This window comes from Acinonyx jubatus, chromosome D4 (assembly GCF_027475565.1).
Source record: "Acinonyx jubatus isolate Ajub_Pintada_27869175 chromosome D4, VMU_Ajub_asm_v1.0, whole genome shotgun sequence".
Lineage (NCBI taxonomy): Eukaryota > Metazoa > Chordata > Mammalia > Carnivora > Felidae > Acinonyx > Acinonyx jubatus.
The window spans coordinates 23152754-23178338 of record NC_069391.1 but is presented as its reverse complement, the minus strand read 5'-3'; the positions used below and the strand labels follow the sequence as shown (position 1 = coordinate 23178338).

At 40.0% G+C, this 25585-nt stretch overlaps 1 protein-coding gene across 3 annotated transcripts in view; it reads right to left on the bottom strand.

The window, feature by feature from the left end:
• The window catches only part of SVEP1 (sushi, von Willebrand factor type A, EGF and pentraxin domain containing 1), a 197112-nt gene that overhangs the window by 7146 nt on the left and 164381 nt on the right, over nucleotides 1-25585 (bottom strand). For 2 of the 3 annotated variants that reach the window (XM_027034811.2, XM_053204811.1), the window contains exons 41-46: nucleotides 15765-15828; nucleotides 12371-12544; nucleotides 10573-10749; nucleotides 6687-6857; nucleotides 4789-4884; nucleotides 2759-2854 (exon numbers count right to left, since the gene is read on the bottom strand). In XM_027034811.2, the coding sequence (XP_026890612.1) occupies nucleotides 2759-2854; nucleotides 4789-4884; nucleotides 6687-6857; nucleotides 10573-10749; nucleotides 12371-12544; nucleotides 15765-15828 (778 nt within the window). The remainder of the gene's footprint in view (nucleotides 1-2758; nucleotides 2855-4788; nucleotides 4885-6686; nucleotides 6858-10572; nucleotides 10750-12370; nucleotides 12545-15764; nucleotides 15829-25585) is intronic. The other variant, XM_027034812.2, reaches the window with a different exon arrangement.

Sequence of the window (25585 nt, the reverse complement as noted above, 5' to 3'; positions counted from 1 at the left end):
ATACATCTTTTTTGGTTATCATTTTTTTCAGAATTCATTACATCTCGCCAATTCTGCTTTGATAACTTCCTAAGTGGTCTCCCTATTGCAAGTATTACTTTCTGCCATTTTCCATACTGCTGCCAAAATCACTTTTCTAAAAGAAAATCCGATCGTATGATTTTCCTGCTTAAAACCCTTCAGTGGCTTCTGTTGCTCGTAAGACCTAATCCAGCATCTTGAACTTGGCACCCATTGCATTTTTCTACTCTGGCTCTGTCCATCTTTACAGCTTCATTTCCAGCCACACCCCTACATTCCCTCTATGGCTTCAGTCCTGCTATGGTGAACACACCTGTGTTACGCTTCCACACTTTTGACTAGAATGATCTTTTGGTGACTACTCTCGCTTTTCTGATTCTGTGCTTGCGAAGACTTCTGAATGTCTTTACTTGGTCAGTGTACTTATCTTCACTGTTGGCAGAGCCCCTTTTAGAGAATTCAATTAGCTAGAATTATCTACTTAGAGGCCATTCTGCATCTTTTCTCCTGTTTCATACGCTGCTGTCTGCTTACTATGTAGGGGGTGTAAGCACGTGCCAAGATAGCTGCTGCGAGGTTAACAAGAACGGAACACTATATGATGCAGCATCATTAGGGAGCTTATTCTAGTTAGGGAGCCAAGGAGCTAAAAGAAATACAAATAAAGCAGATCAATGGAGCTTTAAACTTCATGGTTCTAACTAACTGTGTAGTATCTACAGAAATGGAATGTTAGAAAATAGATTATTGTGGTATAAAGCAAGTTTGGGGATAAGAGGAAGCTTAAGCAGGGTTTTTGAGGTTGGGTAAGCGTTGAAGAGGTAAGGGAAAGAGGGAGACTGTGAGTTTGTGCTGAGAGATGCGGGGAGAAGGGACTGACTATTTGGGGGTAATGAAGAAGCCATCACTGTGGGGGATGGTATGGGATTGGCAGGATGGGAACTGAGTTTTATCAGGTGCGCTGAAGCCAATTTAGGCAGAACCTTGGAGGTTAGAAGAATTTGGGCTGAAAAATTGGGGCTGGATATGGAGACAAGAGGGAACCATGTTAGGCTCCTAAATAGGGCAAAAAGATAAGCCCAAAGTGGTACATAGTGATGTCTAGCTGGGAAATGGAGACAGAAAGATTAATCAATAGACTCTGACAGTGATTCAAACAAGAGATCTTTTACTAGCTGGTGACAGCGAGGACAGAGGAGGATGTAGGAGATACTGTGCAGGAAGAAACAGAAAGGGGCTGATACTGGTGATCGCAGACGAAGGAGCAGGAGACTCAAGGATGCCTCCGTCTCGAAGAGCGGTGCCCCCGCTGCAGAGTAAGATGCCTGGAAAAGGGCCAGACTCGTCTGCATGTGACTTCAATTTGAGAAATGCAGTAAAACATCACAGCTGACTGGTTAGAAACAAACACTATATAGATTGCGTTTAGAGTTTCAAACAAAAGCTTCACATTTGGCTCCCTCTGGTAGGTTTTTCCTTTCCTACATTCATGGGTGGCTATTTGGCTTGAGGGAGGGTGACTACACGTGTGATTTTGCCTGTGACAGTATGTTTCACTCCCATTCCCTTGGTTTACTTATTAATAGTACCCCTTTCACTCAAAAAATGCCCTAGTGTGAAAGCTAAATTACATGGTCACCGAGCCTTAGAGTTCATGCCAAACCTTGGTGCCAATATGCCTGTTCTACTTGATGTTTTACCCACCAGAGAGGTGGTATAAATACTGCTTTCACGAGGGATGGTAGAGTGTTAGACATAATACAAATAAATACAGCAAGTTCTGTTCTTTTAGCAGTTGCCTAAAGATTTCAGACTTTAAAAACCTGTCATTTATTTTTTTTTTTTAAACTTAATGTTTAATGAGAGACAGAGAGAGACAGAGCATGAGCAGGGGAGGGGCAGAGACGGAGAGACACACACACGGAATCCAAAGCAGTCTCCAGGCTCTGAGCTGTCAGCACAGAGCCCGACTCGGGGCTTGAACCCACAGACCGTGAGATCATGACCTGAGCCGAAGCTGGATGCTTCATGGACTGAGCCACCCAGGCGCCCCAAAACCTGTCATGTCAAGCAGATTCATTTATTCGATATGAGAAACTGATCATATGCAGGCACCATGCTAGGTAGCAGACATACAAAGATCATGAAGAAGCATCCCTGCCCTCAAGTGGCATATAATCTAGGAGGAGCAAGGACAGATCGATAATCAGTTAAGACCTCAAAGTACAGAAGAGTAAATATTTGAGACAGGCAAAGGTTAAGGGGACAACATTTGTCACCAATCAATGAACAACAGTTTGTTACTGTTGTCCACGAAGGAACCATCTCTTTGAGGAGATTTCCACTTTAACTTAAATGGTTTTTATTCAGGGTCGTGTTCTTTCTAGTTACCACAAATACAGTAATTTAGTTTCACAGAGTTTAAAATAAATATTCTTCTGAACCTCCGCATGCTTTCTCGATATTCTGCAAACAGAGCAGATGACATGAAGAAGGCAGGCGGTTGAGCTGACTTAGAAGCTCTTCTTTGGTTCACGACCCTGACAGGTGCCTACGAAGCAGCCGTAGAGTTCAGCATTGAGACTATCATTCAAGACACCATCTTGGGGGATTTGTGAAAAACCTTGGCATCCTTTTGTTTCACTGCCACCTCTGGATCTGAGTCATACTCATCAATGTTCTCCAGGGCCTCATGGAGCCAAGTCACCAAGAAAACAAACCTAGAGAGAAGACCTACCTGTATGACAGCGGGACCCCGTCCAGCCAGGTGGGCAATCGCACTGATAAGGGGCCACACAGCGACCACCGTTCAGACAGGGGAGGATGCATATTGCTAGAAAGGAGATCGACAGGGATTAAATCAAAACACACACACTCAGACATATGTTCAAGTGTTCACAAACCGTTTTCCGGGAGGAGTAAAACCTTGAATGACCCACTAGATAGTCTCCCCGGATGTGTTCTGTTTATTAATCAGTATCACTGGAAAAACACAATCAGGAAAGTATGGCTGGACCTTTAGCCTAATGAAATGACTCAAGTGCCAAATGCACTCTTTGAGAGAGGATACACCGTGATCGATGTCCGCTAAGTGCTGTGCTTTCTCTTCACAGGATAAGCAGAATGTTCTCCCGTTATTATTGTTTCAAATTTCCTTTTCAAATTACATAAAGTGCTCAAGAAGTTTGGCCGTCTCGAGGCTCTCTTATTGCCTCGAATTAAATCTAAGAACGGGTCAGACGGGCTCTCTGTAGGCCGGTGTTGGCAACACATTAGTAGCGATGGAACAGCTCATCCTTTATTTCCTTGAAGCAAAGGCCTGATGGGGACTGAGTGAGGCCTCTCCTACACTGTCCCCAGTGATCATTCTTCCTAGAAATTACTGAGCTCTTTAAAAGGGAATAGCCTGTTTAGAAGGAGTGAGATTGTCTATTGGCTTGCTTACTCAAAGCACAGTTCCCCAGCCAATAGCATTACCTAGGAGTTGGCTACAAAATGCAGAATCGCAGGTCCCAACCCAGAACTACTGAATCAGAATCTGCATTTCACATCTCCTAGGTGGCGCGTATGCACCTTAAAGCTTGGGGAACCCTGGTCTAATGCAGTAGCACAGGCACGTGCCCTGTGAACCAAGCGAGGCCTGCTCTCAGGGTCCCCCAGGGTAAATGTTTCCCCGGTCTTTGGACGCTTAGCATTAAAGCAGGTCAAGTTTGGGAGCTCTAAATGGGAAAGAATGATAGCAGAGCAGAGGGAGGAAAAACATAATTCTTCTTCTTTCTTACTCAGTGTGAGAACACTTGCTTTGGTGAGTTGTTGGCCTAAATTTATTTCCATTGTATATATTTTTTTCTTTCTAGATTAGTTGAAATAGTTACACTCAAAACAGTTTTAGAATCTCTTATGACATGTCTGGCCTTCAAAAAAATGATAAAACTGATAGAGGCCAAGAGCCATCACATGAATGACCCTGGATGTGATTTCCATATACCACTCCCAATGAAACAGGCAATAATTTTTCCCCACATATATTTTTTAAGATATTAAAACAGAGAATAGTTTAGCCATTAAAATTTTTTTCAAAATCACTTATTCACTTTCTCCCGCAAGTTCAAATTCAAACTTACAAGGATCGAAATTCTGTATTAATTTACTAAGCATTGTGTAGACACAGGAGTGACCGCTTCCCCTATTTTTTTTTTTTTAAGTTGGGAAGAACCACCCCTAATGAAAAAGAGTGAATGGTGGGTTGCAAATACGACACACAAAGTACAATGTTATGCAATGCTGTGAATTTATCCCAACTGCAGCAATGAGAGACACAGTATATAAATTGACTTGAGGTAGGAGAAGATGGGGGCTGGGAAACCCTCTATTATAAACTCCTTCCCAAGAAGATTCTGGGAAATTTGTGACAGGAGGTATGTGTGGAGATGGCTCTTGATAACTGTGTTTTCAAGGTCACTTATATTCCAATTCTTCTGCAACCAACTGACATATTCAGATAGACTCCAGATGCTCTTGTCTGGTCTACCACAGGACCAAATGAGCTCCTTCCACCAGTAAAGCCCACCAAAAGCAAATGAGTTCCTTCCACCAGTAAAGCCAGTTCCTTCCACCAGTAAAGTTTGCTTCCACCAAAGCAAATGAGTTCCTTCCACCAGTAAAGCCAGTTCCTAGTAACTCCCCTGATTTGGCAGCTTCCAGGCAAGGTATCAGGACTCAAAGTAAAATTTAAGGACATAGTATGTAAGGTCTGAGGAGACTCACGTTCTTCACAGAGGCGCCCCATCCAGCCATCTGGACAGGAACAGGCATTTGGGCGTTGGCAGATACCTCCATTCTGACATGGGAATCGACAGACAGCTGGAAAAGAAGCAGGATGGGTCACAAATCTAGGGAATTATAGAAGAGTGTCTGTCAGAAGATAGGATTCCTTATTTATATTTCCTTGAGTCAAGTTTTACAGAAGAGAAACAAAACCGAATCTCAAGATTCAGCGAGGGGTTAACGTGAGGGTTATGAGAAAGAGGCATAAACTTGGGTAGTTCTGAGAATATGGCTTTCAAAATTTAATAACCTGGGGGTTCAGAGCAGAAGGGGACAAGGTGGTTTAGACCAAAGATAATCTCTTTTGGTCTGCCCCAGGGGAAATGCCTCTTCCAGAAGATGTGAAAATGCCCTTCCGAAGGTGCCCTTTGATGGCCAATAGCTCTTTGGTGCTGCCTCTGTCACTCAGTGTCTTAAAACAAACAAGTGAAGACACAAACAAGCAAGCAAAGCAAACACACAACTCTCATTTGCCTTCTGGTTTTAAGGGAAACTTGGGCTATTCTTTGAGGATGTCACCTCCTCAGCTGCCCTCTCATGAGGAAGAGGTTGTACGTTCTCTTACATCTCGCCTGTAAGTGATCTCATTTCTCACTGCTGCTGTGAGACAATCTCCTTTCAGCTCTTGCAATTGCCCTTGCCTCTTTTGAGGCCATTCGTTCATGGATTTTCTCAATTCTCCCAACCCCACAGGTCATTAAAGACTTTGGCCTTTTCACCCCAAATCCAAATCCAACCATTGTTCACACGGCCATGTGAACAACTCATTCAACAATTAGATTATTCTTTTAGTTCCTGAGTTAATGTTTGTCATGTTCACTAGCATAGCTCCTGACTTTCAGTAGAATGGAACAATCACTATGATTTGTAAAACAAAACAAAACAAAACAAAACAAACAAAACAAATCTGTTTTACTGGAAAAGTATAAGTTTTAGGACATACCAGGATGCCTCATTGTCTACTTCTTTCAATTTTGCTGAATTTCAAGCACAGAACCTTCTTACCCCAAGGAAGATTTTATTGAGTGCACATACACAATTCATCCTTGGGTTTGCCAATTCAGTGCACCAAATGAAGAGACAGAAGTGCTCACATGAACTCAGAGTGCTTGTCACCAGCCCCCAGCGTGGCCAGGGAGACCATGGGGTGGGCTCAGCTTCCCTGGGGCTGACTGGTACCTCTTCCCTCTGAATCTGCCCACTGGGCGGGCTATCCCGTCCCCAGCGGGGCTCGGGGTCTGCCCAGGATGCGAGTGTGGAACTGGAATCTGCTGAAACACCTGAGCATCCGAGAGGTGTCCTCGTGGCTCAGGCATGACACAGCTCCCCCTAGCAGCTGGAGAACACTCCAAGAGAGCACAAGCACTTCTCTGAGGAGCCATAATTGACTCAGGAAGGGGCAGTGTGCTGGGCCAGAGTTTTGTGTGAAAGCTTTTAAAACTCAAACCCAGAATGTTAAGGAAAATGACACAGATGTCAAGGGAAACGTATTTATTTTTAAAAATTTTTTCTTCATGTTTATTTTTGAGAGAGTAAGAGGGAGACAGAGTGCGAGTGGGGTAGGGGCAGAGAGAGAGGGAGACACAGAATCCAAAACAGCTCCAGGCTCTGAGCTGTCAGCACAGAGCCTGATGCGGGGCTCGAACCCACAAACCGTGATATCATGACCTGAGCTGAAGTCAGACGCTCAACCAACTGAGCCACACAGGGGCCCCAAGAGAAAATTTAAAGCCAAGGAAAAAGAACAGAGCAGGCATCCTAGCCGTTGGCCTCCCCAGACTTCCATATACATTTCTCTACAGTTTCAATGAGAAATAACCATTCAAATATTTCCTTACCTCTGCAAACAGGAGGTGATGTCCAGGTTCCATTCTCCAGGCAAACACTCCTTAGGGGACCTTCCAACATGTATCCACTGTAGCAGGAGTAGGTGATCATGTCCCCATACTGATAACGCACGCCTCGAGTGATGGCATTTTCTACAAAAGTTGGTGGACCGCAAGATATTTCTACAGGAAAACAAAAGCACAATTGAGCCCGTGCTACTAACCCAGCCAGCAGATGAGAGAGAACACAGTCTCATCTCAAAGACTGAATTAATTTCAAGAGCAAAGATCAAATAGCACCAGAGAGGTGGCTTCCAAGAGAACTTCAATGCAGGATGTTTATCAAATTACAAGAGGAGAAGCATGGGGACTATTTGTAGTCTATTGTGTTAGAGTAAAGATCATTAATTGCAGTATTGCAGATTCCATCAAGGCTGTTTTATTAGTGCCTAGAGTAGCAACTGACATGCAGTGGGCTCTTGATAACAAATTTGAAAAATGAGTAAATGAATGAATATTGTCTCTAGCCTCTAGAGACTCAATTTACATACTTTGATGAGGTTTACAACATTCAAGGTTTCACATCAGTTTCCTTCTTTTCAAGACTGTAAAGCAGTGACTTGTCACTTATGAAAATGTGTGAGAATGAATGATAATTTTAAAAGTGATGCATACTGTATATTTTTAATTTTTATTATTTTAAGAGAGAGAGAGAGAGAGAGAGAGAGAGAGAGAGAGAATCCCAAGCAAGCCCCACGTTTGGTGAGCAGCCTGATGCGGGGCTCGATCTCACGACTCTGGTATCATGACCTGGGCCAAAATCAAGAGTCGGATGTTCAACTGACTGAGCCGCTCAGGCACCCCCGTACTGTATGTAAATTTCAATAAAAAATCTTGTAACTAATTTTGCTTTAAGAAGCGTTGAGATAACTAGAGTCGTTCTGGGGAGGCTCACAAGACAAGGGTTGAATTAGAGTTGGTGCTCCAATCGATACCCAGTTTGTAGAAGTCTAACTTTTTGGATGACTCTCCCTGAATTGGCTTCTAAAAGGTGACCATGGACATGATACCATTAAGAACTTGTCAGTGAAAATGAACAATGTGTACGATTTTTCTAAATTTTCTTTTCTTTCTAAGGTGGTTACAGACATTAATTAAACGAATCAGATGGCAAATATGTATTCATGTAAATACTTAAATCAAATATTTATTGGAAACTGGAAAAGAAATTGATGAAGAAAATGCTGCCCCTTTACTCAGAGTAGTGGGAGGAAGATGGGCAATTTAAGAGACAGCTGTCATAGAGGCTTGGAGACTATACTATGGGAAAATCAAGGTGAACGTCACTAATTATGCCCAGGACTGTCAAGATACAAATCGCAGTGAGAGTAGCATTTGGACTAGGCTACAAAGCTTGAGTGGAGGCTATGAAGCTTCCAGGTTGGGGTGAATAGCATGTAGAAAGATCATGGCTGGTTCACCGAAATGATCAAAGCATGGATTTCAGACCACCTATATGGGAATCACCTTGGGTTCACATTAAAAGTGCAAATTTTGGGGGGCGCCTGGGTGGCTCCGTCGGTTAAGCATCTGACTCTGGCTCAGCTCATGATCTCGCGGTCCGTGAGTTCGAGCCCCGCGTCGGGCTCTGGGCTGATGGCTCAGAGCCTGGAGCCTGCCTCGGATTCTGTGTCTCCCTCTCTCTGCCCCTCCCCTGCTCGTGCTCCGTCTCTCTGTCTCTCTCAAAAATAAATAAACATTACCATTTTTTTTAAAGTGCAAATTCTGGGAGCTTCTAGCTTATGAGTCTGCATCTTACTACCCTTGGTGATTCCTAGACACACTGAATTTGAGTCGCTGACTCGTAAGGACAGATATCAGGATGAGGTGACAAAAAAATGAGGGAAGTTGTTGCTCATGTCTCTCAGGGAAGATACTTTCTTCTAAGCCAGAGGCTTTTGCTTTAATAGAAAATGCAGAAGAGGGATTGAGGATAACAAACAATGGTAGAAACTGTCTCCTTCTCTCCAAGGCAACCCCTGATCCTCTCAAGAATATTGAGGAATAATTAAGCATGCACCAGAGTGCATGTCTCTCCTTGCTTTTTCTTCCAGTGCTCGGAGTGGTATTTGTCAGGGAGCCAAGACTGATGTGAGGATATGCGTGCAGAAATCAGGCCACTTGGCCTGCTTTAGTCCAGGCTGGTGGTCAAGGCTTATACACACGTAATGCTTCCTATTTCACTTGGAGTAGATTTTATAAGACTAAAAGCATAGTATATGTTCCCTGGAGTCAAATCAAAATTCTTTTTTTTTTTCATCTTTTAAATGTGTATTTATTTTTGAGAGAGAGACGGAGTGTGAGTGAGGGAGGGGCAGAGAGAGAGGGAGACACAGAATCTGAAGCAGGTTCCAGGCTCCAGGCGGTCAGCCCAGAGCCCGGTGCGGGGATCAAACTCAGGAACTGTGAGTTCATGACCTGAGCCAAAGTCGGACACTTGACCGACGGAGCCACCCAAGTGCCCTAAAATCAAAATTCTAATGCTGTAGTAGGTAGGCTGCTAGTTGAAACTCCAGGCACTTGGGCCATTGGTGCATCTCCTCCTACCAGGGGACACTGCTAAAATACACCAGTTCATTTACTCTTCAAAGCAAACTTACAAGATAGCTATTATTGGTGTCACTAACACAGGAGAGCCCGAAGGTTCAGAGAAGTTAGGGCACTGGCATGGGTTCCGACTTAGAAAGTTTTGAGGATAGAATTCAAACCCAGGTCTTCTCTGACTCTACAATCCCCATGGCCTTCACACTTCACAACTGGGGTGCAAGTGTTCTAAAGATAGACGCTATTGTAGGCATGACATAGTTGTCGACTATATAGCCCAGTGTCTTGCATCTGGTTAGACTCGATGAGAATTTGTTCACTGACTGCTGCAGAGGGAGTAGCTTGGAGTACAAGGGAGCCGGAGGGCAGAACGTTGGGCAGGGGAGATGTTTTAAGTGCAGGAAGTGTATGTGAAGAGATGTCAAGAGTTATCACAAGGCAATAAGAGATGCCGCCAGATGACGTGTGATGTATCACATGGTGCTAGCCTGGAGGGTCTCAAACTTTTTGGTTCTGGGACCCGCAGCAACACCTGGGGGCTTGTTCAAAAGGCAGATTCTTGGGCCTCGCTGAATCAGACATTCTAGGGTGGGGTCCAGAAACCTGTTTTAAACAAGCCCTCTAGGTGGTTCAAGTTTGAGAACCAATGTGGAATCATTTTCGTATTGTAAAGCATCCACAGCCCATAGTCTGGGGACTCTCACAATATGGGGAAAATACGTATTTTATTTATTTACTTATTTACTTATTTTAAGGTAGGCTTCATGGCCAGCATGGAACCCAACATGAGGCCTGAACTTACAGTCCTGAGATCAAGACCTGAGCCAAGATCAAGAGTCAGACACTTAACCGACTGAGCCACCCAGGTGTGCCTTATTTTATTTTTTTTAAGTAATCTCCATGCGCGGTGTGGGGCTTGACGTTAGGACCTTGAGATCAGGAGCTGCATGCTCTACCCACTGAGCCAGACAGGTACCTCAGAAAAAAATATGTATTTTAGATTTAATATTTTGCTCATTCCTAGAAGAGCATGTTTTGAAAATCTCTTCAGTGAATTCTGGTCAGGTAGGTTTTAGCCTACTTCTGGAAAGATTTTTCCCTTTTTATGTTTGGAATGCAAAGATCTTTTTTTTTTTTTTTAATTTTAAAAATTGTCAACACAGAAGCCGATAACCACGATAAGACAGAGACCTAAATATCTACATTTAAGTTACTTGATTAAAAATAATCTCACAAGGATGAGAAAACATTCTGCACTCATGAGATGAAATGGCTTCCATCTCCATTTACTTACTTTCACATTTGGCACTTGTCAGTGTCCACGTCTCGTCGGGGTTACAGGTAATGACGCCCCGGCCTTGGAGCAGGAAGCCTTCCCTACACTTGATGGACACGTTCTGATCAACGTAAAACTCCTTTTCAGAAAGCAGAGCATTCTCAGGAATCACAAAAGGAACAGGGCATGGATTTGCTGTTAAACAGAAAAAACAATGCTTACTGATAATCTCTTTTCTGATTTCCTCAAATGCAGAGTGGGGTGAGCCCTGTAGGAGCTGGGTTCACAGTTATGATAATGAGGCTTAAAAATATGGAACTTCAAACATTAAGAAAAAAACAAAAAACCTCGGTTTGGGGGCAGGTGGGTGGCTCAGTCTGTAAGCACCTGACTTTAGATTTTGGCTCAGGTCGTGATCTCAGGGTTGTGAGACTGAGCCCCACGTCGGGCTCCATGCTGAGCAGGGAGCCTGCTTAAGATTCTCTTTCTCTGTCCCTCTCTCTCTCTGCCCCCGCTCTCTAAAATAAAAAAAGGAGGGTGCCTGGGTGGCTCGGGTGGCTCATGTCTTGATCTCACAGTTTGTGAGTCTGAGCCCCACGTGGGACTCTGGTGGCAGCGTGGAGTCTGCTTGGGGTTCTCTGTCCCCCTCTCTCTGCCCTTCCCTGCTCACAGTTCTCCCCGCACCCCCTCAAAATAAATGAATAAATATTTTTTAAAGTAGTGTTAAAAAAATAAAACAAAAATATTTGTTTTGGACAAATAATGTCCACATGACATTATTTTTAAGGATAAGATCAGTTAAGGTCTGAAAACCCCAACTTAGTCAACCACTCACACATTGTCCTAAAATTCTAAGATGGGAAATTAAATAGTTGTTTGAAATGATGGCTCAACACTAGGGAAACAAGAGGTGTGCTAGAAATCACGGAGTGCATCAACATTCCCCCCTTTTTTCATTTATATATATGAAGAAAAAAATATTAAAAATGCAGAGTAAATGCTTCTCGTTGTCACTTTACTCTCTTTAACTGAACATCCTACAGAAGGACGACCCAGAGAATTGGCAGACATTTCTAAGTAAGCTGATATTAACTTTAGACTTACACTACCATGAACAGGATATTAGAACTTAAATTGTAGAGTTTTCAAGGCTTATTTCTAAGAGTGGATTCATTTTGTAGGTCTGAAGGAAAAACAGCAATGATGATAGCACAAAGACTTCTCACTGCAAGTGTGTGACACGCATATTAACATATATTTCAGCAGTTTTGGTTTTCCTGATTTTCAGTGCGCACAAGAGGTGTTTGTGAGTGAGGAAGGCATCAGCTGAGTCTCGAAGGCTCAGTTACTGCATTATAACACTTGAAACAATAACCAGAGCTCCCTCAGTTCAGATCTTACATGTGAATGTTGTTTTCATTCTAATGCTTCTAACTAAATTATCTTCATTCATTATATATATGTATATACTTTATTATATTAAAATTAGACATTACTATATTCTTTCTTCACCCTTTTCACAGCCCCAGTCAGATTCATTACACACTTGCGTGAAAATTTTTTCATTAAGTTGCATTTTTTATTAGTGCCTTGGACTACCTGTAATCATCCAAGGAATCTGACGAAAGCCAATTCTTCGGATATTTCAGATAATATAACTGGGTTTTAAAAATAGCCCACAGTATTTGGTTTGGATATACACTGATGGCTTTCTCTGGGTCAGTCTCACTCAGTGGAGTTTACTCTGTTTCAGACACTGGGGAAATTAATCATGAAACTGAATCTGATTAAAACCTCTCTTAGAGTCAACACACACGTTTGCAGAAAGGAACTGGGTGGCTCCAAGCTCCGTTTTCAGTGCAGTATGCCTCAGGTGCCCCTTCAAGGCTGTACCCTCTGTTACAGGAATATACCACACTGGGTCCAGCAGCAGTGTTTTCGACTTTGGCTTTCCCGTTCAGAAACCCAAGAGGAGCTTCACACCTGGTCTCTGGAAAGAAAAATAAAAGCCTCATATTACATGCTTCTTCCAACCCTCTTTCCTTCTTCTGCTACAATTGCTAAAGGTACTCAGTGCATCGTATAAAATATTATAGCCTGCTCATATGTGAGATACAAGGATACGTTTTGAAGGAAGAAAAAACCCCAGCGTGTCTTAAGTTTTGGATTCATACATGCAGGTGATTCAAGACTGGCATTTTGCCTATTGACTCTAGCTGTCTTTATGTCTATTGCTACCTTTTGTCGTTACTAAGTGCTGGGGGTATAAATGAGCAAGCCCTGTCTCAGACCAAATGAATCAGAATCTCTGTGTTGTGGCCGAACTTCTGGTATTAAAAGCACCCCAAATGATTTCTAATGGTCACTCAGGGTTGAGAGCCAATGGATTAGACACTAACTGACTTCTCTGGGCCTCTTCCAGCCCGGTGAGTATTCCGTATACTGAGACCACGGATCTTAACTTTGGCTGTACCTTGGAATTACCTGGGAGCTTTAAAAACATATTGATGTGGGGTTCTACCCCCAGAGATTCTGACCTGATTGATCTGGGCAACGGATTTTTCAAAGCTCCCTTAGGGCGTCCCAGTGTGCTGAAGGCTAAAAGCCATGGGAGTAACGCAGTGCTTTCAAACTAATGCGCACAGGAATCACCTAGGGATTTTGTTAAAATGCAAATTTTGGTTCAACAGGGTTAGGGTAGGGCCTGAGAACTTGCATTTCTTTTTCTTTTTTTTTTAATATTTTTGATGTTTATTTATTTTTGAGAGGGAGAGAGACAGAGCATGAGTGGGGGAGGAGCAGAGAGGGAGACACAGAATCGGAAGCAGGCTCCAGGCTCTGAGCTGTCAAGCACAGAGCCCGACGCGGGGCTCGAACCCACAAACCGCGAGATCGTGACCTGAGCCGAAGCCGGATGCTCAACCGACTGAGCCACCCAGACGCCCCGAGAACTTGCATTTCTAACAAGATTCAGCTGCTATTAATGCTGCTGGTCTGTGGGCCACACTTTGAGAATCATATTGATGTGAACAGGCTTCCCTGAAAACTGATAACACAGATATCAATATATTTAACAATTCCATAATTATATAAGAATCTTTCAAATCAGGTTGCTCAGTATGAGCACTTTTCCCCCACAGAAATATCTGTATTTTTTATATGCCTCAGAAAAAAGGTGTATAATAAAATATATAAAATACCAATAGTTTTTTTTTTTATCCATGAGTGGTGGAATTCAAACTATCATTTTCTTTTTGCTTATTTGTGTTTTTTAACTTTCTGCCAAGAACTTGTGTCACGTGTTTAATAATTTAGAAAGAAAAAAACCCACAGATAATAATAGGATTCATACAGAACTTATTACTATCTTGCATTTCAGAGAGAGCAACTGTACAAACCATTGTCATTGCAGTTTGATTTACACCCGCTGCAGAACTAAAACAATTCCCTCACCAATGCCATGGTGGGTTCCTATGCCAGATCTCCATGTTTCCTTTTCTTTCCTCTCTCCCATTCCCTGCAAATATGTTCCTACATTTTATTTTAATCATGAACAGCTGAGATTTAAAAAAAAAAATGCTATTATCAGGAATCCCCAATGATGCCTTTCTGTGACTTGAGACATCACTCAATATCTTTAAAAAATATTTTTCTGGGGCAGCTGGGTGGCTCAGTCAGTTAAAAGTCTGACTTCACTCAGGTCATGATCTCACGGTTCATGAGTTCAAGCCCTGCACTGGGCTCTCTGCTGTCAGTGCAGAGCCTGCTTCAGATCCTCTGTCCTCCCTCTCTCTCTGCACGCCCCCCACTCGTGCACTCTCTCTCTCTCAAGACATATAAGTAAACTTAAAAAAAAAATATTTTTCTGTATAATATATACAAGTTTTGGAGAACTAAAAATAGTCATATATTCTCCATTGAGTTTCAACCACACAATATTCCTTTAAGAATGTAAGATTCCTGTGTATATAAAATCAAATCATTACTCTACCCCAGAAGACATGTGGAAACAACCTTGAGTCCTAGCGGCAGCTTTGACACTAACTTAATTTATGATACTGGGTAGGTCACTTCACTTCTGCTAGTCCCCATTTACTTATTTAGTGAGATAAATAAATCTATCTGATCTTGGACTTAATCCAATCTAGTCCAGTTGAATCATCTAAGAAGCTGCTTGACTAGAATCTAAGAGGCCAATTCTAATTTGAAAATTTGATGATTCCCCAGGATTATTAAGAAAAAAAGTTTAAAGCCTGCCACTTTGATAGGCTTGTAACTACTTGTATCTAAATACAGTTGACACTTGAACAACATGGGGGTTAGGGGCGCCAACACCCCATGCGGTCAAAAATCCATGTATAACTTTTGAATCCCCAGAAACTTAAGAAACCAATAGTCTACTGTTGACCGGAAGCCTTGCTGATGACATAAACAGTTGATTAACAAATATTTTGAATGTTTTATGTATGATATGCTGTATTCTCACAATCAAGTAAGCTAGAGAAAAATGTTACGAAGAAAGTCCTAAAGATGAGAAAATACATTTACAGTACCAGACTACATTTATTGAAAAAAAAAAAAAAAACCCACATATAAGTAGACATGCATGGTTCAAACCCGGGTTGGTTAGGAGGTCAACTGTACATTGTCTCTAGCAGAGGGATCATATGGGCCATGTGTTGGGAATGAACTCATGTGAATGAACTTATGTCTTGCTCAATAGACTTGCATGTTCTCATAAGATGAGTTAATGCAAAATTCCACACACACACACAAAGTGACAGATGTGATGACAACATCACTTTAAAAAACTGTCAGTTTTGGCTAGTACTGTCACCAAAAAACAATAGCGCTAAGCCTTCTAATTATAATTATTTGGGGGAAAAGCCCACAAAAAGAATGCAAATAAATCCAATAATGAACTAATTTCGAAACAAAATGTTTGCTATTCCCAATTTGGTAATTTTGTGCTCTATTCCAATTTAATCATTAGTTTCTACTATTATTTTTGACCCTTTTATTGGCTTGGGGACCTTGAGCAAAAAGCCCATAAAAGATTCTCCGACAGTTTACGGAGATGATTAAAAAAATTTTTTTTTATTAAAAAACTGATTTATAAAGAAAATGTGGCCACATTGTTATCATGTGTCACATGATATTGTATCATACTTTTTTTTTTTTTTAGGACTTCTCAGTGTCATTTGACTTACTTTTGCACATTGCTACCTCTCCACTCCACATTCTGTTCTTCTGACAGACACGTTCCTTGTTCCCCTGTGAATTGATGAGAAAAAGGTCATTGACAAGATTATACTCAGTAATGGAAAGATAATAAGGGGACACAAAGTAATCTTGGCCATGAACTTGAATCTTCCAGCACTGGAATGCTAAATAAATTGATTAAATAAATATAGTTTTTAAGGGCTAGGTTTAGACTTTCAAAAATGCTTTCATCAAATTACTTCAAACTTCATACCCTGGCTGAGCAGTGTAATTAAAGTACAGATTTTATTTCACTTTCTACTGACCTGACAACTGATTATAACCAATAGCAAAGGTCGATCAAAAACATGTTTGAAATGTCAAAGAGGTATATTTGCTTAAAAATATTTTGAATTAAATTTATTTTTCAGTACCTGAGAGGTATGGCCAAGAATGTGAATTGGCATTGTTACACCTTGTAGTTTTGAACATAAAACAAGTTAAGATATCTTATGGGTATGAAGATTGAATTTTTGGCAATGTAACTTAACCATTAAAGATAAATTTATCCTGGGGCACCTGGGTGGCTCAGTAAGGTCAGCATCCGACTTCAGCTCAGGTCATGATCTCACAGTTCACGGGTTCGAGCCCCGCATCGGGCTGTGTGCTGATAGCTCAGAGCCTGGAGCCTGCTTCAGATTCTGTATCTCCCTCTCTCTCTCTGCCCCTCCCCCACTCACGCTCTGTCTCTCTCAAAATAAATAAACGTTAAAAAAATTAAAAAAAAAAAAAGAAAAAAAAGAAAAATTTATCCTACTAAGGGCCCAAGCATTCAAAATTTTATTTGGGGTAAAAATCTTTCTAAAATGTATTTCCCTGCCTTCTTAAATAAAGTAAAATGATGGGGCGCCTGGGTGGCTCAGTCGGTTGAGTGTCCAACTTCAGCTCAGGTCATGATCTCGCAGTTTGTGAGTTCTGTGCTGACAGCTCTGAGCCTGGAGCCTGCTTTGGATTCGGTGTCGCTTCCTCTCTCTGCCTCTCCCCTTCTCATGCTCCGTCTTTCTCTATCTCTCAATAATAAATAAAAATGTTAAAAAAAATAAAGGTTAATTAAAAAAATGAATATAATTTACTTGAAAATTTTTATGATTATTATTCTGAATATATTTTTGCATATTTTTCAATATCCCATAGCCCTTGATGGCTATATAGGCAGTTGGTCCTCTACAGTTATTATAGGCATATTTGGACTAAGATTACTATTCTTTGACTTCTGGATATAATTTTTATGAGTCTTTGTTTCTTCCCTCTTTGTTGGTTATCTTTTACTGTAATCATCAGTGTTCCTAATGATAATGCTTCTCCATGCTTTAAATTCCTTAGCTACTATGGAAAAATGAGATAAATAAAATGTTGTAATATATGTTTAAAAAGATTAGGTTCTAAGTAAAGTTTTAGGGACCTTAATTCTAAGTCAGTATATGCACATGGATTTTGTCACCTGTTTCTTCATTGCTCAGAGCCCCTTGGATATCATATTGTCTTGAAGCTGTGTTCTACATTAGCAAGAAGTCTGAAAACGAGCTATTGCCTCTATTTTGGTTTGATCTGACTGATGCCTTTCATCCTTATTCTTTATCAAAGATATTTTCTTTGAGCTATCAGTTTATTGATAAATCTTTACCTATAAAGATTCCATTGACTTTGGTGGAAGGTTACTCTCCTGACTTTCCAAGAAAATAATTGAATCAATTAAGAAAATGTTTCTTTTGATATACAGTCATTATTTTTTTTCTTATTGAAAAAAGTTATGTGTGTTGATTATAGAAATTTTGGAAAATACAAATGAAAAATGGGGTTTTTCAGGATTCTCCAGAGACAAACACTGTTAACATTTGCCATGCTTTTTCTACACTTATATACCTACGTATGCACAGGAAAATGTGCTATTTTAGTTTGTGAGTTTTTATTAATTTTGAGGAAGTGTATGACAAGCCATTAAAGCCAGTTCCCTATTTAGGTACTTCCAGAGTGGACTACAGTCAAGTAGTTAATTTCAGTTAATAGTTGAGCATTTTCCCCACTATTTTTCCCTTCTCTTTCATCTAAAGATTTGAATAATAAATATTCTGTTTTGACTATGCCAATTTTTAATTCCAACAGAAACTCAAATCTATTTTCTGTAATTATTGATGTAAAAAAAATCAAATGCTATCTTTGGGCTCCCTCCACAGTTACACTGCGAATTTCATCATACTTTTCCTTTTGACTTTTTTTCTCTCTGTCCCTTTACATCTCTTGTTTTTGATGAATGAAGCTGGAGTTTTAGATCCAGATTAACATCCAGTTGCTATTTTTGACATAATGTTTTTGCATGATCAACCATTAGGTTAGATACCTACAATGTTTTAGAATCATCACAACTACTTTATTGTTCCCTAGTGATTTTATAAAATGACTAGCCCATTTTTGAGTTCTTTATTTTGATTTATTCCTCAATTTCCTGTAGTAATTTTATTTCAAGAAGATTGCACGTGTGGTAAAGTTTCTGAGACTTAGGTGGCTTAAGAAAGTTGTTTATTGTACACATAAACAGTAACTTACTTACAAAGCGGAAGAATTTAACATGACTGACATTGATTGTCCAAATTGCTTTGCCTGATTTGGGTAACAATACAAATAGTAGTAGGGATCACAGTAATTGCCCTATACTGAACTGGAACCATGCAGTTCATAAAAGGCAGTGCTTGCCACTTTTTAAATCTTCAGCCCTTGCAGTAACCTTGCAAAGGTCGCTATCAAATTTCTAGTGTAGACAAAACAGAGATGAAACAGCGGCAGAGAGGTTTGATTTGTTCTCTTAATACTTCTCGCCCAGTGAGAGACAGAGCTTGTAATAGAGGTCTGCTGGGACCATGTTGCTCTTCTTAACCACTTTCCAGCCACTGACCCTTGCCATCTGGAGTGCTTGTTAAAAATGCAAACCCCTACGTCCTATTTTTAGAGGGTGGCAGCCTAGGAATGTACACTCCTTTTTTGAACTTCTCAGATGATTCACGAGCAACGGGTTCATAGACCGCACTTTGAGAAACACGGAGTGATGTCTCAGAGTGGTTCTCTGTCCTCGTCCTGGCCATACATTGGAATCACCTGGGAAACTTTTAAAAAGATGCTGCTGCCCCGGACCCAACCGACAGAGGTACTGAATTAATGAGCCAGGGGTGACAGTAGGTATTGGTAGCTTTTAAAATCTTGTCTCATGGAAAAACTCAAACACATGAAAAATGTAACAGTAGAAAGAAGAGTAACAAACTCCCACATAACCATCACCCACCTTACACAATTGATTCAAAGCCAAACTTGTTTCCTCCAAGCCCCACTCCCTTCCTAAAAACTCACATTATTCTACAGCAAATCCCAGATATCAAATCATTTAACAGTAATTATTTCAGTATGAATCTCTAAAAGATGAGGGTTCTTAGAACTATAACCACAATAACCAATAACATTACCACAGCTTAAAAATGACAATTCCTTAATATTAATCTAATCCTGTTAGCAGTCAAATTTCCAATTGTTGCATAAATTTTGTAACTGATTATTTTGTAGTTCACTTGAATCGGGACCAAAATAAGTCTACCTGGTTTATGTACCTTTTTAAATCTATAGGTTCCTTCTATTTCTCCCTTACACTGCCAACTTATTTGTTTTAGCAACTGGAAAACTGGGTCCTTTGTTCTGTAGCCATTTCTACAGACAGAATTTTGCTGATTGTTCCATGGTGGTATCACATAGCATGTCCTTCTGTCTTTGGTGTTGGTTGTCGGGATTTAGAGATTTTATAAGATTCAAATTCAAAAAAAAATTTTTTTGGCGAGACTTTTTCATATGGTGTGTTTTTCCATCCAGAGGCACATAACATCTGTTTGCTTCTATTTTTTCTAACACCAGTAGCCATGATGATGACCTACATCCATTAGTTCCTAAGAACTGCAAACTCTGAGATTTAAATCCTACTATTTATTGACTGAAATACTTCTATAAAGGGAAGCTTCCCTCATCTACTACTGGTTTTCTAGTCATCCAGCTAGCCTGGAAAAGACAATTCTTCTTCTATTGTCTGTTTTCAAAATAATGAATTTGTTCATAAGCATCTTCTAATATTGGTTACCAACTAATTTTCTTTAGTGTCATTATGAGTCTACTATTATTCATGACATATTTGATGTGTTTCAGTCCATTAAGTTACTACCTTATTGAAGCCCAAATGGTCTTATGTTGGCCTGTGGGAGCCTCATCCAGTTGACCCTCAAGGCTTTTTGACACGTAGGCTTTTTGATAAGTTCCCTGCTATCTCACAGGACAAGTTTTCTTAGCTAATCTTTTATATTTCATGTACCAGACCTGGCATTGGTTATTTCTGATAGTAACTGGACATTAACAATTTTTAAAAGTTTCTAAGATAAGGGGAGCCTGGGTGGCTCAGTTGGTTGAGCATCTGACTCTTGATTTCAGCTCAGGTCACGATCTCGCAGTTCATGAGATAGAGCTCCGGGTCAGGCTGTGAGCTGACAATGTGGAGCCTGCTTGGGATTCTCTCTCTCCCTCTCTCTCACCCCCTCCCCCACTTTTATGCATGCTCTCTCTCTCAAAATAAATAAATACACATTAAAAAATTTTCTAAAACAAGTTTCTAAGATGTTTCTAACATGTAGCCTAGAATGAGAACTATGGCTATAGCACTTCTTCTCAATTTTATAGTTAACACTAAGGTATTTCCAAAAATTTTTAAGGTAAATTACCTACCTCCTCAAATTTAATGACCCATCAAGTTGTTAAATATTAAATTTCAATTATTAAGTTTAAATTTTATACCACTTCACTTCTTAAGAAAATGCAAGATTAGTACTCTAACATGAAGAAATAAATTTCCAAAACAGAAAAACTCTCCAGTTGCAATCAACCATTACATTATCCTCCTTCTTTTCTTTTTTTTTAAAAATCTTTTAAGAAAATGAAATAAGATTCATATATGTCTAGTTCCAGTTTTCATGGACCTATGTTATGACAATTCTGATTGCATGCTCAAAAAATAATAGAACATACTATACAAATTTAACAAATCACTGGCAATGAATACTTCTGTAACACCCCTATTTAAATACCATTACAACAATAAAAACAGGAAAGAAGTTTCCTGAAAAACCAGATGATGGCATTATGAAATATAAACAAGTCTCTTAAATTTCAAGTTTGATGATATAATCAATCTTCAGCAAAACTGACTCCCGAGAGGAGGGGAGGATGGCAATGGAGGAGGACCCTAGACTTGCCTCATCCTGCACATACAACTAAGTAACTATCAAATCATACTAAATGCCACCCCCCCCCCCAAATCAACTTGAACACTAGCAGAACAGCATCCACAACTTAAGGTAGAGAAGAGGTCACATGGAAGAAGGTAGGAAGTGAAGAAATACAGTTTGAGAGAGAAACAGATTGTGGTCATTGCAGTGGGAAAAAAGCTGCAGTCACAGAGAAGGGTGAGAGGCAGAATAGCATAGAGGGGAGTGCATGGGGAAAACAAATTCCCATAGCAATTGGCTTGGAAATCAAGAGAGCCTGAATTTCATGAGTTCTGGCAACCAGCAGGGCTTCAAGCCTGGAGTGTTTTTTTTTTTTTTAATTTTTTTTTTTAACGCTTATTTATTTTTGAGACAGAGAGAGACAGAGCATGAACAGGGGAGGAGCAGAGAGAGAGGGGGAGACACAGAATCCGAAACAGGCTCCAGGCTCTGAGCTGTCAGCACAGAGCCCGACGCGGGGCTCGAACTCACGGACCGGGAGATCATGACCTGAGCCGAAGTCGGATGCTTAACTGACCAAGCCACCCAGGCGCCCCAAGCCTGGAGTTTTAAAGATCAGTATGCTTGTCTGGAAGAGCTCAGAGGATGTTGGGGCTGCTCTTAGAGAGAAGGCAGGCAAACATCCTCAGACATACAGTGTGGACACAGTGATCTGAAGAATGCCTGGGGCATACAGTGGGAAGGTTAGTTGCTTATCTCAGAGCATGTCCTAGAGAGGTAGTGCTCACAGCAGACCCATCTGGGAACAAAGGAACTAGCAGGTGCCATTTCCCTCCCCTACCCTCAGCATAAGCCCAGAGCTACCTGCAGGAACCAGCACAGTGCTGACACTCACTACCTCACTTGCTTACACCAAACCATGCCATCCCATACTCCAGAAGAACCCTGCTTCCCAGTCATGCTTGCCTCAGTCCCAGTGTAGCAGACCTCTCCCTCAGAGGAACAGTCTAAACCCCTGCCAACACCTCATCTCTCAATCTGGGAGTTTTGGAAGACCTTACTTTTGGTGGTGGTGGTGGTGACAGATCTCATTTCACAAACAGACCAGAACACACCTAGTTAAAATGTGCCACATTCAGGTCAGGGACAAACTGCTCACAATAAGCAAAGAGAACCTCTGCAGACCACTGGCCTGAAGTGTAACGAAGCCAGGACACAAAATCAGAGCACATGCAGCACACATTGGAGTTACTCTCAGAAGCACCAGGCCCTGGGGAAAAAGGGACACTACAGTGCAGGGTACTACAGACCTCTTCTTCATAAAGCCATTAACCTCAAGAACAAGCGATGTAGCTGACTTTCCTAACACAGAGAAACTGGCACAGAGAGTTAGATAAAATGAGAAGACAGAGGAATCTGTCCAAATGAAAGAAAGGACAAGGCCACAGCCAAAGATCTAAGCAAGACAGATATAAGTAACATGTCTGATGGAATGTTTAGCAATGATCATAAGGATATTCACTGGACTTGAGAAAAGAGTAGAGGACATCAGTGACATTAACAGAGATAAGGAATAACATAGCAGACAAAGGGCTCAAAAACCAAAATGAGCAACATGCTTAATGGAATGAACAGCAGGCTGGAAGAAGCAAGGAAATGAATTAATGACATAGAACAGAGTAATGAAAAGTAATCAAGCTGTAAAAAAGAGGAAAAAAAAGAATTATGAAAAATGAGGACAGACTTAAGGAACTCAGTGACTCCATGTATTATTGGAGTCTCAGGAGAAGACAGAGAAAAGGCAGTAAAGAATTTATTTGAAGAAATAATATCTGAGAACTTTCCTAATCAGGGGACAGAAACAGATATTCAGATCCAGGAGGCACAGAGAACCCCCAACAAAATCAACAAAAGCAGATCCACGCTAAGACATATTATAACTAAAATGTCAAAATATAGTGATAAAGAAAAACATTAAAAGCAGCAAGACAAAAGAAGACAGTTACATACAAAGGAAATCCCATAAGGCTATCAGTGAATTTTTCAGCAAAAACTTTATAAGCCAGAAAGGAAAGGCATGATATAGTCAAAGTGCAGAATGAGAAAAAGTCTACAGCCAAGAATATTCTATCCAGCAAGGCTCATTCAGAATAGAAGCAGAGATAAAGAGTTTCCTGGAAAAACAAAAATTAATGGAGTTTGTGACCAGTAAACCAGCCTTGCAAGAAATATTAAAGGGGACTCTTTGGGTGGAAAGGAAAGACCAAAAATGACAAGTATGAAGGTAAGAAACACAAAGCAATAAAAATGAGTATTTCTGTAAAAGTCAGTCAAGGAACTCACACAATAAAAAAGATATAAAATATGACACCATATAACTAAAATGTGGGGAGAAGAGGAGTAAAGAATGGGTTCAAACTTAAATGACCATCAACTTAATATAGAGTACTATATGCAGAAGATGTTATATACAAACCTAATGGTAACCTCAAATTAAAAACCACTAATAAATATGCGAAGAATGAAGAGAAAGAAATCGAAATGTCTTACTAAAGAAAATCAGTAAAACATGAAAGAGAGAATGATAAGAAAGGATCAGAGAAAATCTTCAGAAACAACCACAAAACAATAAAATGGCAATAAATATATATGTCAATAATTACTTTGAATGTAAATGGAATAAATGCTCCAATCAAAAGACATAGGGTGACAGAATGGATAAAAAAAACAAAACCCATCTATATATGTTGCCTACAAGAAACTCATTTTAGGCCTAAAGACACCTATGAACTGAAAGTGAGGGGACGGGAGAAACAACTATCACGTACCTGGGTGTTAAAAGTAAGCCAGAGATGCAATACTTACATAAGACAAAACAGACTAAAACAAAGACTGTAATGAGAGACAAAGAAAGACACTATATAATAATAAAGGGGAAAATCTAACAAGAAGATATAACAATTGTAAATAATTATGCCTCCAACATGAAGCACCCAAACACATAAAATAGTTAATTACAAACATAAAGGATCTAATTGACAGTAATACAATAATAGTTGGGGACTTCAACACTCCACTTCAATCAATGGACAGATCATCAAAACAAAAAGTCAACAAGGAAACAATGGCTTTGAATGACACACTGGAACACATGGATTTAACGGAAATATTCAGAACATTCAATCCTAAAATAGCAGATTAGGCATTCTTTTCAAGCACACATGGGACATTTTCCAGATCACATATTAAGTCACAAAACAAGCCTCAACAAATTCAAAAAGATATAAGTCATACCATGCATCTTCTCTGATCACAACACCATAAAAACAGAAATCAACCACAAGAAAAAAATCTAGAAAAAACATAAATACATGCAGCTTAAATAAAATGCTTTAAACAATGAATGGGTCAACCTGGAAATAAAAGGAGAAATAAAAAATATAACGAAACAAATGAAAATGAAAACACATCAGCTCAAAACCTCTGGATGCATCAAAAATGCTTACAAAGAGGGAAGTTTATAGCAGTATAGGCCACCTCCAGAACCAAGATAATCTCACATAAACAACCTAACCTTACACCTAAAGGAGCTAGAAAAAGAACAACAAGCAAAACCTGAAACCAGCAGAAGGAAGTAAACGATAAAGATAAGAGCAGAAATAAATGATATAGACAATGAAAAAAATAGAACAGATACATGAAACTGGTTCTGTGAAAAAAAAATCAATGAAATCCACCTAGCTAGACTTATCAAAAAGAAAAGAAAAAGGCCTCAGAGACATAAAATCACCAATGAGAGAGGAGAAATAACAACACCACAGAAATACAAATATTTTTAAGAGAATATTATGAAAAACTCTATGCCAAAAAATTGGACAACCTGGAAGAAATGGAAAAATTCCTAGAAACATAGAAACTACCAAAACTGAAATAGGAAGAAATAGAAAACTTGAACAGACTGATAGCCACCAAAGTCCAGGACCAGATGGCTTCACAAGTGAATTCTAGCAAACATTTAAAGAAGAGTTAATACCCACACCTTCTCAAAATATTCCAAAAAACAGACGAGGAAGGAAAACTTCCAAATTCATTCTGAGGCCAGCATTACCCTGATACCAAAACCAGATAAAGACATCACAAAAAAAGAGAACTATAGGCCAGTATCTCTGATGAACATAGATGCAAGTATTCTCAACAAAGTACTAGCAAATCAAATCCAACAATATGTTAAAAAATCATTCACCACGATCAATTGGGATTTATTCCTTGGTTGCAAGGATGATTCAATATTCACAAATCAATCAACATGATACATCGTATCAGGAAGAGAAAGGATAAGAACCATACAATCTTTTCAATAGATACAGAGAAAGCATTTGACAAAGTACAACATCCATTCACAATAAAAAAAAAAAAACCCTCAACAAAGTAGGTTTAGAGGGAGCATATCTCAACATAATAAAAGCCATATATGAAAAACCCACAGCTAACATCATCCTCAATGGGGAAAACATGAGAACTTT